This window comes from Microcaecilia unicolor, chromosome 3, assembly GCF_901765095.1.
Source record: "Microcaecilia unicolor chromosome 3, aMicUni1.1, whole genome shotgun sequence".
Classification (NCBI taxonomy): Eukaryota; Metazoa; Chordata; class Amphibia; order Gymnophiona; family Siphonopidae; genus Microcaecilia; species Microcaecilia unicolor.
The window spans coordinates 172,033,317-172,046,971 of NC_044033.1; the positions used below are offsets into that span (position 1 = coordinate 172,033,317).

At 44.4% G+C, this 13,655-nt stretch overlaps 1 protein-coding gene across 4 annotated transcripts in view; it reads left to right on the forward strand.

The window, feature by feature from the left end:
* CDK4 (cyclin dependent kinase 4) overlaps positions 1 to 13,153 on the forward strand; it is a 49,489-nt gene extending 36,336 nt beyond the window's left edge. For all 4 annotated transcript variants that reach the window (XM_030196582.1, XM_030196583.1, XM_030196581.1 and 1 more), the window contains 4 exons: positions 269 to 378; positions 10,351 to 10,401; positions 10,864 to 10,999; positions 12,277 to 13,153. In XM_030196582.1, coding sequence (XP_030052442.1) covers positions 269 to 378; positions 10,351 to 10,401; positions 10,864 to 10,999; positions 12,277 to 12,411 — 432 coding nt within the window. In that variant the 3' untranslated portion in view covers positions 12,412 to 13,153. The remainder of the gene's footprint in view (positions 1 to 268; positions 379 to 10,350; positions 10,402 to 10,863; positions 11,000 to 12,276) is intronic.
* The last annotated feature ends 502 nt before the right edge of the window (positions 13,154 to 13,655 follow it).

Below are 13,655 nucleotides of genomic sequence, written 5' to 3' on the forward strand. Positions count from 1 at the left end.
CATGGTGCAGGATGCTCTAAGCTTGCTGAAGTCTGAAGAAGATACAGCCTGCTGATGGGGTTTGGTAGCCCCTTTAGAATTTCTCTGAGCCCCAGCATGTTTAACACTAGCCTTGCTTTATCTTCTTGAAGATTTCTGTTCTGCTCGAGAAGACGGTCAATTTGTATGCATGAATCGTGGTGGGCTGGGGGGAGGAACCAGCCTGTTCTGAGGCTTTGGGATTTTGGCCATGGATAATATGTGCTGATGGAGTGACTTCTTCTGACAGGTGGTAACCTTGTGGTATCGAGCCCCAGAAGTGCTGCTTCAGTCAACGTATGCGACTCCTGTGGACATGTGGAGTGTTGGCTGTATATTTGCCGAGATGTTCCGACGAAAGTAAGTGCATTAGATTGTATATCTTGTTCCTGTAGACTTCTGTATTTGTGGCCAGAGCTGGTGCTACCTGTTTTGCTGTCCTAGGCAAACGATTACTGTGCCCCACCTCACCCCTTGCAGCTGTCCTTTTACAGGCTTATTTTCATCCAGCAATAAGTTGTCTGAAAACCACTTACAGGAGCAGTGGTGTTTGAATAAAGCTACCAGATTTTTGGTGGATGAATCTGTAGTAGTGAGTAGTGAATGATATGAGGTCAAAGTTTGTCCCTGCAGATTCTGTCCCCGCTCCATCCCCGTGGGCTCTGTCCTCAACTGCAGAAGCCTTAAACACTTAAGATTGTATATATTTAAATCTTTTTAATAAAATATAAAAAGGAACAGTATGCTGTGCAACTGTTTATAAATCATAAATAGAAAACTATAATAACCCCCCACCACACTCTACCCTTCCAATCCCAACAATAGCTGATTCTACTACCCCATGGAACCCTAATTCACCCTGTTAAAATGTCCAGGGGTACAAAATACAACCCGCTCTGTATGCCCTAGTGGGGGAGAAATATGCCCTTTGAAGCACTGTTACAGTTTTTGAGTTTGTGGATGAATAGTCATTAACAATCTCAGGATTCAGTCTAGCTCTCCTGTCTTCCACAGTCCTTCCTGCAATAGAAGATGTGGTAGCAGAAATGTACAAGATCCTCCTTCCCCCCCCCCCCCCCCCCAATGCAAATTTTGCCAGTTGTAGCCAGAATGTTTGCTTGTTTTTCCAAAAAATCGTCTGCATCACTCAAACATAAATAACTGTCCAGTTCATTAACAGGCTTCAAAGTAGAGAATGACATGGGCCCAAAGTTTGTCCCCATCTCCATGGGCTCTGTCCCTGTCATTACCTTGGGTCCCTATGTCATTCTCTACTAGTGAGCAAGCAGTTCTTGGGGGGGGGGGGGGGGGAGATCTACACTCAAAAATATTTAAAAGCATTTTTTTTGTTTACCACTAATATTTCACTCAATACAAAAGCCTCAAGACTGATAGGTCTGTCCTACACACAAGTGAATTAATTTTATGCATCAGAAAAATTGTAGATGACTGACAAAATCCAAATGTTATCGACATGCAAATTCTATGTGGGAGATATCCCAGGATATCTTACACTGGTGAGGAGTTATTCTCCACAGACAAGCAGGGTGAGTGAGCCACACATTGGTGATGTCATTCAACAGCGTCATGCACACAGTAACTCTCCTAAAGTTCTGAAAGGTAGGAAAAGGGCCCTTCTGAGCTTGTGCCTCCCCCCCCAAAATCACAATGGCCACCCATTCCTGCTCCAGTCCACCTTGCCTAAAAGACTGATCTTTTCCTGCTCTCCTTATCTATAGTTGTTACTGATTTGATTTTATGACTGTTTTTCTCATTCTCAGGTCTTGTTTATGTTCCTTTTTGTTTTTCTCATTCTCAGGTCTTGTTTATGTTCCTTTTTGTTTTTCTCATTCTCAGGTCTTGTTTATGTTCCTTTTTATTTTCCTCTTTAGTGTTTTTATTTTTGTTCTTTTCGCCCTTTTTTATATTTTTTGTCTGTTTCAGGTTGGATACTTTCTTTTCTACTGTTTTTCCTCTTTTAGCCAATGCTATTCCCCATTACTACTACTCTTCCTCCTCCTGAGTAACGAGTTGCACAGGGACAGAAATCTTACCCATCCCTGCAACAATTTAATGGTCTCGAAAAAAATATTTTGGTTGCCTCTGTCTCTCTCTGGGTCTGTCCTAACCCTTATCCCTTACTTGTCCTGTCTGGCTGTCATAATTAGATTGTAAGCTCTATCGAGCAGGGACTGTCTCTCCATGTTCAAGTGTGAAGCGCTTCGTACGTCCGGTAGCGCTATAGAAATGATAAGTAGTAGTAGTAGTTTGAGGCAAGGAAGGAACCGTAACTTTGAACACTCTAGTGTATTCATGGAAGACTTGTCTCTGATTTGCTGGCACTGTGTACTAAGAGGTTGCCACATGCATGTGTCAGTAGGTCAGGTGACCTCTGATGCTCATGTCTGTCAAAGCTGAGGCCTGTGCATCAGCCTGGGAGCAGAGGATTAATGGAAGACTTTCCACATCTGCACTGTTAAACCAAGGAGGAGTAGGCAGAATTTGGTACTCAATAAGTGAGAGTCTGGCGCACATGCAGCTTACACTTCTACAGGAACCCCACAAGAACTGCTTCCATCCCCTTGGAGGGGATTCCCGTAAATCCCGTTCCTGTGCAAGTCTCTACTCCTGAGCGTTCTTCTGTTGCTCATCTTTCCTCCTACATTTATCTTCTGGATTCCTCTTGTGAAATCTGGGGGTCTTCTCTCTCCTCACTATGTCTTCCCTGCTCATCCCACACTTTTCTCTCACTGCATTACCTCACTGTCTTCCCCCCTCCCTAAAATAAATTATTAGGGTGCACTCTTGCCTGCATCACTAGATTCCTTTCCCATCCCTATTGTCTCTGAGGGTGCAGCAGCCTGCACTAGTGAGCCACCTGGTTGAGAGAGTACTGACAGTGAAACCCACGTTTCCTCTTTAGCATTACCCTGGTAGTAGGAAAAGTGAGTGGTACCAACTCAGCTTACTCGAGCTTCTTCCTTCCCCAGATCAGCAGCAGCAAAGAGAATTACTTATATGGGAAAAGAGGACAATAAGGTGGAGTTGGTGCCATGGTCTCATCTAAGAGGATAATTGAGGCTCAGTGCTATAGGCTACTGCTGCCCTGTGTAAGTGCATGGCTTGCGCAGTGCTTGTGCCAGTCCTGCTGGTGGCACTACGTCAATATGCTTGCACAGTTTCTGGCTCCAGGAAGCCACCTGCTTCACTCCAATAGAATGCTTACAACATTGGTAAACAGGAGGCACAGAACTTGTTGATGGCTGTTTTTGTTTTTTTTGTTTTTTTGGTATGTTTTTTGTCTAGAGAGGTTAAATTGTAATCCTGAATGATTTAAAAATTATGAAATTTAAAAACTTTTATATAGCAAGGCTTTGTTTAGTAGGTCTTCATCAAGACCACAGTTCCACTCCTTTTAGTAGGGCTGCATTTCAACTAAAATTTGTGATCATAATAAATCACGTGATTAAAACATTTAATTGTGCGATTTAAAGGTGGGGCATAGCCAGCGGTCTGTTTGGGGAGGAGAGACACACACACTAGGTATCATGCCTTTGCTGGTGGTGATGCCAAAGCCCCGCCAGTCGAAGAAATCCAAAGCCGCCCCCTTCCTCCTCCTACTTTCGATGCCTGCAGTCCATGAGCATGCTTGGGGAGTGCAATCATCAGTGGCTGGAGGCATGTCTGTGATTTCCATGCTTTTGTGGCAGTATGAGGCGAAAAGGGGTGACTGAGGTAGTGGATTTCATCAACTGGTGGGGCTTCATTACTCCACCAGCCATTGAACAGCTACTGCAGTTTTGGAGGGGGCCAGGGCCCCAAAGTGGAGGATCCAGGTTGCTAAGCCCCCCCCCCCCCCCCCCCAGCTGTGCCACTGATTAAAGGCCCAATATATTCTTTCTCGTGCCTCCAAGTTCATATCTCTTCTCTCCAAGGCCAACACCTCTTTTCTTCCTTCCCTGCACCCCAGGTCCATGCTCGCGCTCTCGTGCACAGTCCAGCATCTCTCCCTCCACTCCTGGACCTGACAGTAGCTCTCTAGCAGGTTCCCATCCTCACCCAGTGTGCCTGCATACATACTCAAAGGCTGCTTGTAATCTGCACCGGTCCTTTCCCTCTGACCCCTCCTATCCGTTCTGGTGCAACTTTGCAGGTCACGAGTAGCCTTTGAGTATGGTTGGCGCTGCAGGGCTAAACACTTGTATTTCAAAAAGGTACATCAGGTGTGGTGGGGGGGGGGGGAGACCTGAGAGAGAGTCGAGGGGAGGGAGAAATTGCAGAAAACACACAGCAGTGGGGGGGGCACAGGAAGGAGGCCGAAGATGGACAGCACGCGATTTAATTATTAATCATGATATTTAATCGCATTGTGTGCAGCCCTAATAAATAGTTGCATGAAATCACACATTACTGTTGGCACCTTTGTCCTGTCAGGAGGCAGTAAAATGGCAGCTGTAACCATGTTTGACATCACAGTACAGTACTCTGGCTGATACCGCAATTCACATCATCAAATTCTCTGAAACTCCAGAGGAGACAATTTAATAAACAATGAAGACTAGCTGAAGAGATGCTTGTGTTTTATCCTGAAATGACCTCATTGCCATTGTCTAGCATTCCAGAACATTTTATCGGTTCAACACATCACTGGGTGCACACTGAAGGGGCTTGATGCCCTGTGGGTATACTGACTGATTCCCTAAGAAGGCGGCTTTGAGATCATATGTACGGGTGTTCAAGATCTTATTCCTAAGGAAGATATGCTCCTGAGAGCTGGCCTCTATTGTCTCTCTGTGAGGAAGATTAGAAACTCTAGACTTCCATGGTCTGTCTTGTAAAAGTCCTTGGCTCCAGTGCATGCATTGCTGACAGGCTCCAAATGTGAGGCACAGAAAAGGGGAGACACTGGCAGCAGATGAAGCAGGAATAGAAGGTCAGTTGCAAGATGGAAATGAGAATAGTCAAACAGTCCAGGCTCCAAAATCCTTTCATACCTAGCCAGAAACTTGCAGAATCAGGTCCTGCCTTTGTTTGCCAGGGACTGCACATGGTGCCGAGGGGGGAGGGCTGTAAATGGGGAAGGAAGCCAGTTTCTATTCTGCCCATTTAGAGGTCAGCTGGGAGCGACACCTTTTTACCTTGTACAGTGAACAAATTAACCCTTTGAGTGCACAGTAATATGGAATACATGATTGGGGCACTGGAGTGGACTAGATGACCAGTCAGGATTCAGGGGTGAATATTAAAAACTGATCAGAGGGCTCTCAATACCCTACACGTCTGTCCCTGAAGATGATCTGTTGACACATTAAGAGAAAAAAAAATCTACTTTAATCACAAACTGTTATAGGTCCATTCTTTTTTATATATATATATATTTTTTTTTTTGTGTTGAGTTGAGCTGGGAAGAGAGATTTTGAGCAGTAGGGGATTAGAGATATGAGCATCCCCATTTGTTTTATCCAAGGTGTCGGGAGTTTGCACTAGAACAGGATTCCTGTTGTGCAGAGCAGATACTTTTAGGTCCAGTTATAGCGAGGGCCTTGCACTGGTTTTAGAGAGTGGTAAGCTGTGGTTTAGATGGGGGTCATGCTTTAGTACTGGGGGTTGGGGGAAGTAGGAGAAAAGAGGGTGCAAAGCATAGCTGTTACTGGGGTTTGTGACACACAGAACCAGAGGGACACTGCTAGTGAACATAATAGCCATACTGAGTCAGACCAATGGTCTGTCTAGCCTAGTATCCTGTTTCCAATAGTGGCCAATCCAGGTCACAAGTACCTGGCAGAAACCCAAATAGTAGCAACATTCCATGCTACCAATCCAGGACAAGCAGTGGCTTCCAGGTGTCTGTCTCAATAGCAAAATATGGACTTTTCCTCCAGAAACTTGTCCAAACCTTTTTTAAAATCCAGATATCCTAACCGCTGTTACCACATCCTCTGGCAACAAGTTCCAGAGCTTAACTTTTTATTGAGTGAAAAAATATTTCCTCCTATTTGTTAAAGTATTTCCATGTAATTTATTTGCATGTCCCCTGGTCTTTGTACTTTTTGAAAGAATGAAAAATCGATTCACCACCTCCTGTTCCACACCACTCAGGAGTTTGTACACTTGAATCGTATCCTCCCTCAGCCGTCTGTTTTCCAATCTCTTTAGCCTTTTCTCTTGACAGGAGTTCCATCCTCTTTATCTTCTTTGAACCTTTTCTAATTCTGTTGTATCTTTTTTTGAGATACAGCGAGTATTCCTCAAGGTGAGGTTGCACCATGGAGCAATAGAGGAATTATAATAATATTGGTCTTATTTAACATCCCTTTTCTAATAATTCCTGGCATGCTGTTTGCTTTTTTTGGCTGCTGCACACTGGGCAGAAGATTTCAGTATATTGTCTACAATGACACTTAGATATTTTTCCTTGGGTGCTGACTCCTAACGTGGACCCTAACTTCAGATAACTATGATTTGGATTATTCTTCCCAATGTGCATCATTTTCGATGCCCAGCCTTTTAATTTCCTGAGGTCTTCCTGCAATTTCTCACCCTCTGTAAAGTGTGGCACGGAGATGGGGACCCGCAGTAACAGCAGGAATGGGGACAGAGCCCGTGGGGACGAGGACAAACTTTGTCCCATGCCATTTTCTACTTTGAAGCCTGTTAATGAACGTTAATTATGTTTCAATGATGCAGATATTTTGATTTTTTTTTTTTTAAACAAGCAACCATGCTGGCTAGAACTGGCCGAATTTGCATGGGGATCCTGTACATTCCTGCTACCAGCACATCTATTGCAGGAAGGAGTGTGAAAGACAGGAGAGTTAGACTGAATCCTGGGGTAGTAGAAGTCTGCTATTGTTGGGGTTGGAAGGGTGGGGGGGGTGTTATAGTTGCTTATTGTTTTCTGTTTGTGATTTATAAACAGTTGCACAGCATATTGTTCCTTTTTATACTTTTTATTAAGTACTAGGAAAAAAAGGCCCATTTCTGACACAAATGAAACGGGCGCTAGCAAGGTTTTCCTCAGAGTGTGTATATTTGGGAGAGTGTGTGTGAGAGTGACTGTGTGAGAGAGAGAGAATGTGCAAGTGTGTGTGTGACAGAGACAGTGAGACTGGGTGCGAGTGTGTCTGTGAGAGAGAGAGTGTGTGTGTCAGGGCCCCCCCCCCCCCCCCCCCCTCGTACTCCTTTCAACTTGTAGCTAGCACGAACTATTTTATCATCTTGTAGTTCGTATCCATCCTGCCGGTAGTCGATTTCCTCCTCCTTCCATCGCTTCCCAAAGAATTGCGCAGAAGGATGCGGGTGAGCGCGTGGCAAGGTGGAGCTTGGGTGGAGAAGCATGTGTGGAAGAAGGAGAGAGGAGTAGGTGGAGAAGAAGGGGAAGTAATGCGGCTGCAGCGGCAATTGGTGTTCGGAGGCCGTTACTTTTTGGTGTTTTGGACGGACGGTGCCGCACTCTCCAGCAGTAGCAGCTTCAGCGGCGACTGCTGAAAAAGGCGGGGCACAGGGAGTGGGCAGGGCACAGTCAAGCCCCTGTAGCGGAGCGGAAAGCAGCAGGAAAAGAAATCATATTTTGTCTTTGTTTTAGTTCTGTTTCGGAGAAATGGATTTCACAGCATATAGCACTCAAGGGCGGGGCGATTACGAACCCTTGTGTGGTTTGTCACTGCTGCTGGTGACGAACCCGGAAGTACGTGACGTCAATTCAGGAGATGGATACAGAAAGCACGAATGCTTCAAGGTTTCAGTGCCACAGAGTCAGCTTCAGAACGTTGGAGGTGCTTTTTATTATATAGGATAAAAAGGAACAATATCTATATAAATAATTCTACCTCCAATACTGAAGCCCTGTACTGTTGTAGCCTGTCAGCACCACTCACTCTCACTCATACACCCGCCCTCAGCCACGCCCCATCCGGACATAATTCGCAACCCCAACGTTCTAATGAAGACCCAAGCTCCACCCACTTCCGTGAAGGGTTCATTAGTTCGTGGTGGTGAAGCCTCTCCACTGACCATGTCTCTCTGTCACGCCCTCGCGTCGAACGTGATGACGTTGAGGGTGGAACAATTTCGGTGAACGAAAGGAACACTACGAAAAGGGAGGACCGCTTCCGGGGGGGGGGGGGGGGGGGGGGGGCAGGCAGCCAGAGACACTCGACGTCGGCGGGTGTGAGGGAGTGACTTACACTCCTGCTGTCCCGCCAACACCTCAACGACAACGTGGATGCAGCATCTCACAGGTTTGCTTTCTTTTGACTGTATGGCGATGACGGCTGCACGTGGCAGGGGAAGCAGAGATTAACCAAATTGCCTTCCTTGCTTACACTGCACTACATAGCTTTACGTCCACTCCTGTCTACAAACAGAGGGGAGGGTGGACCGCATGCAACTCGGAGGGGACACAGGGAGAGACCGGGGGAGGGGGGGGAACCTTGCTAGCGCCCGTTTAATTTCATACAGAAACGGGCCTTTTTTACTAGTAAAATCATAAGTGTTTAAGGCTTCTGCAGATGAGAACAGAGCCCAGGGGCATGGGATGACATGAGACAGAACCTGTGGAATGGGGACGGAGATAGAACGGGACAAACTGTCTCTGTGTCATTCTTTGCTCTCTGCAAATTTTAATCACCTCGGTTGTTTCAATTTCCAGATCATTTATAAATACATTAAATAGCACCAGTCCCAGTACAGATCCCTGCAGCACTCCACTATTCACCCTCCTCCATCGAGAAGTGCCTTTGGAGGGACTTATCACTTGTGGACCAGTGCAGTCCAGACTGCACAAATATCTGACATGGATCCAGCATAAGTCAAGAGGTGCCCCTGAGTGTGACATATGGGGAAAGGTTAAACTCTGAATATTTTTGTATATTTGTCAATGCAGAAGTAAATATTCTGTGTAGAAGAGTTACAGAATTTAAAGAATGAATGTAGTAAACCATTTTTCTGACCACTCCATATCCATTTACTTAGGTCTTTTGATCTGGTTGGCTGCTTTTTTTTTTCTCCTTTCCTATTGTCTCTTCCTTTGTTCTGTTTCCTTTTCTCTTTCCCTCCCAGACCTTCCTCTCTCTGATCTTGATGTGTTTGTTTCTGTTCCACCTGCCACTGCCCCCTTTATTTCTGCCATTTATACACAATTTTTTTCCCAGGCAAACCCAGATTGTACAAAAGTATATAGCATTAGTATCATAAATTATCAATTAACCAATTGAGAAGTGTACACATTATATATAATGTGGGAATAAGATTTGGTATGCAAATTTTATGTGAAATGCACCATTTAGACACACTAGATATATAGAGAGATATACAGTGTGTCTAAATGGTGAATTTCCTCTTCCTCCATTTGCAAGCTCATGCACGTCTGTTCATGGATTGGGTGTGAAAAGACAAGTTAGTGTCTCAGTGTGACAGGCTGTATGAGGCTTGTATGTATGCAGACAAATGGAGCTTTCCCAATAGGTGCTATCCCTTGGGCAAAATGAACCTTTAAAAGCAAAACGTACAAAGACCGTAAATGCGTACAATAAACTATACCCAGCCAATAAATACTCATAGTTAACAATAACTGCCACCCCTAGTATGAAGGCCACCACTAAGCCTCCCACACCTACACTAAGTAGGAGGAAAAAGCCAAGTTTTCATCACCTTCCTAAATACCAAATCTTATGTCCACTTAATTTCCACTAGTAATGAATTCCTGAAAACCAGGCCAGCAGTTGAAGGCCCTTGATGTAAGTAGTCTTCCGTAATTTACTCGTTGCAGATACCCACATTAATGCCCCTTGATCTAATTTCCTATCTGCAGCATACCATTCCACTTTATCCCCCTCCCCCCCCCCCCCCCCCCCCCAAATATACTGGTTTCTTCCCTCTTAAAACTTAATCATCAAAATTTTATCTATAGGCTACTGTGCAGAAATCACATGGTTTATACCCATTCTTGGTGATATTTGGCCCAGTTACTGTGTCCACCTAGAAAAAATATTGCTTCACTTTATTTAAGAAAAGACTGTTCCATCGGTCTGTGACTTCTCATATCAAATTCGGTGAGGTTATTGCTTGCATGTCTGCCTTTTGCCACTCTCATGGAGCCAAGCTGGCCGGAGAGCTGTGTTCTCTCTGCTTCTCCCATTACGGAATGAATGGACACCAGGATTCGCATTCCAGAACGCCCATTATTGATTCCTGATGATATCAGCTTTGCACATTGACCTTGTCTGTGGATGATCAAATCCAATATAAGTGTTGCCAAGCCTTAGGAGCTCATCATATAGAGAGATGACATTAATGACCAGAGCTGTCCTTTCGTTTTATGCTGTTTTACAGGCCTCTCTTCTCTGGGAATTCTGAAGTTGACCAGCTAGGCAAGATATTTGAGTAAGTTCTGTGCTGCTATGCTTAAAAATGAACAAGGGAAGGTCAAGCGTTCTAACATGTGCTGCTAATAAATCGGTCTTTAGTAAGAGTTGCTTTCATATTTCTACAAAAATGGTGTCATTTTTCTATCTGGGCACTAGATGACACTGTGCTAGATGACAGGTTTGCTTTCTTTTGACTGTATGGCGATGACGGCTGCACGTGGCAGGGGAAACAGAGATTAACCAAATTGCCTTCCTTGCTTACACTGCACTACATAACTTTACGCAGGGGTAGAATTTTTGTAGATTATACTAACATACAATGCAGGTGATTTTGGGGTGGGGTGGGGTGGGGGAGGGGGGAGTGAGGGAAGCTTGCTAGTACTAGAACTATTTCTTGTGAAGGATGATATATCCAAAGGGACTTGCCTACTCTGGCTCTTTCCACTTAACAATTGCCCTGTCTCTTGGCTCCTTGCAGCATGATTGGGCTGCCTTCTGAGGAAGACTGGCCACCAGATGTAACCCTGCCACGGGGAGCATTTTGCCTACGTTTACCGCAGCCAGTGGAAGAGTTTGTGCCAGAGATAGATGAGTCTGGGGCACAGTTGCTGTTGGTGAGTTTTCCTATGAGCTCTTCTTCTCTCTGAAATTTTACTTTATTGCTGTGGTATTTAAAGGTAACTGTAAGTCTGGTACATCTGAAACACTCACATTATAGCATTGTGTTACATTCACCATCAGTCACTTTTACAGTAGGCAAAAATTAGACCATCTTCTATTACTTGGCAGCTGCTAGTTTAAAACTATTCATGTAGAGTCCTGATGTTTTCTGGTCATTTTAAAATCTTTTTTTTTTTTACTTTAAACATTACTGCTTACTGTTACAATTTAACTGCCTTGAAAAGTTCACACCTACTCACACTAAAGGCAATTCTGTAACTGGGCATCAGCATTTAAACGCCCCTTATGCACATTTCTGCTGTAAGTGCAAACTTGAGTGCTATTCTGCCAAGGGCAAGTGAAAGTGGCAAGCACAAAAATGCAAAGGGGACCTGAACATGGGGAGGACTCTCACTTATGCACATATAACTTGGAATATTCTGTTACATGCATCCCTGCTGCATTCATGCAGCTTTTGGGCTGTAACTAGGGCACGTAAGCCTAAGGTGCACTAGATACCAGGTTACAATATTATTCTGTAATGGAATCTGGGCATTCAGACATGGTTGAGTGTAAGCGCTCACTGTGCATTCTCAGGGCACATAAGAGTCTGTAGCCCAGGAAAGGTGGGTTCTCTTTGCTCCAGTGCAGCTTTCTGGAAAAGTTTTTTTTCATTTCGCATCAGTTTTAGTCTCTACAGTTAAGCCAGCCCATGGAGCAAAGGGGTGCCCAAAGAATTCACGGATGCTCCTCACAGTTCATTTCGTACGCCACAAGTGTTGAGGTGCAGAGCACATCATCGCTTCATGTGGCTTCTCTGCAAAAATGTTTCTGAGAGAGATGTGGGCCCAGCAGGAGAGACTCTGTGCTATCATTTGGGATAAGCAAGTTCACCTCAAAGCCCAAAGGATAGGTGTAGGGAACCCACCATGGCTGAATGTGTTGGCAGGCTTTGTTGAAATGGTCCTGTTATACTTCAGTGCCATACATCCAAGACAAGCACAGGAGATGTAAGCTCCTTTGAGCAGGGATTGTCCTTCTCTGTTAAATTGTACAGCGCTGCATAACCCTAGTAGCGCTTTAGAAATGTTAAGTAGTAGTGCTCTGTCTTTTCAAGCTTTCAAGGTATGCTACTTGATTTTTAGTAATTTTTCTGAATAGTTTTCTTGTGTAATTGCATTCAACACCACTCAGCTCTTCTCCCTTCCCACTTTCTCCTTTCCACCTGTAGGAGATGCTGACCTTTAACCCGCAACATCGCACCTCTGCTTTCAGAGCACTGCACCACCCCTTCCTCACAGGACCAGGCATGACCGGTTCCACTCCAGAGGAGCATCCCCATACCAGGACAGAGGATGTGAAATGAGGGCTACCACTCCCTCTTGTACAAGACCATGACATTTCATACTTTTCCCCAGCTCTATACCTATTTGCAGGTGGAGCCAGGATCTTGTTAAGTTTGAAAGCAGAAACTTCTCATTCCAAAGATGTGGTGGTCATTTCCACTTGCTCTTTAGAAATGAGATGTTTGGGTTCTTATTTTATTTACCAGTGGATGAGTTGGCCCCTCTATAGAACTTCCACCGCTTTAATCCTCAAGCTGTGTGGGGAGGAGAGAGCAGTCTACAAAGCCAGTATTTACTTTACACAGGCACCAGGTTTTGGGTGCATCTAAGAAGTTCATGCTTTAGCCAGTTAACATCTGTGTTTTTCTTTCCTTTCTAATTCTGATCTGGCTGTTGCTGAGATGCCATCAGGCACTCCAGCATTCTCCATATCCCCTAGTAGACAATAGAACTCCTCTCTAACATAATGCAAATATGAGGAGGAGTACTATGATATGTTTATTCATGTTATGATATGTGTGGAATTAACCCATTTGAAGACATCATTGTGATGTGACAGGTAAACTTCACCTTCTTTGGGCACTCAGTTTTCAGTGTCGTAGGCATGAAGCCCTGAATTTCTCCCTTTTTGCGAGCAGGGCTGTGAAATGCTCTGTCAGCCTAAGTGTCCTTTAGTTTATAGCAATACTATGGCCTCCTAAGCTTAACACAGTAATATGGAGAGCAGAGGAAACTAATAAAAATAAATAAAACATAAAGCTGGCTATTTTTCCTTGCTCCTATAAAGCTGTGCCAACCCCTGTTAATGGAACAGTTTCAACATGTTTTGTCATGTAAATTTTATACAGATATGTATATTTTTTACTTCCTCTTTAAATGCCTGCATGATGCAGCTCAACTTATAGTTGGCTGAAACGGGGTGATTAGAGCTAACCAGGAAGGAAAATACTTGTAGTGCAGCCACCATTGCTCTTTGGTTCTAACACTTTTTACAATAGGAGGCTTGAAGTATGATGCAAGCTGAATATGCATTGGTGGCATACAGCTTCAGAACCTTGCATGCAGTCAGCTCCAGTATGGAAAATCTGCTTGTTTTTGGTCCCAGTCAAATGGGGGGGAGGAGAAGAAGAGGTATAAGCTCTGGTGCCTGCTGCATGATTTTCTGAAGTTTTCCCATAAGTCATTGTCCTGCATCACCTATTTTTTTTTTTCAGTTTTCAATTGCTTTATTATTTACACAGATTACAGTTTTAGATGTAGCACT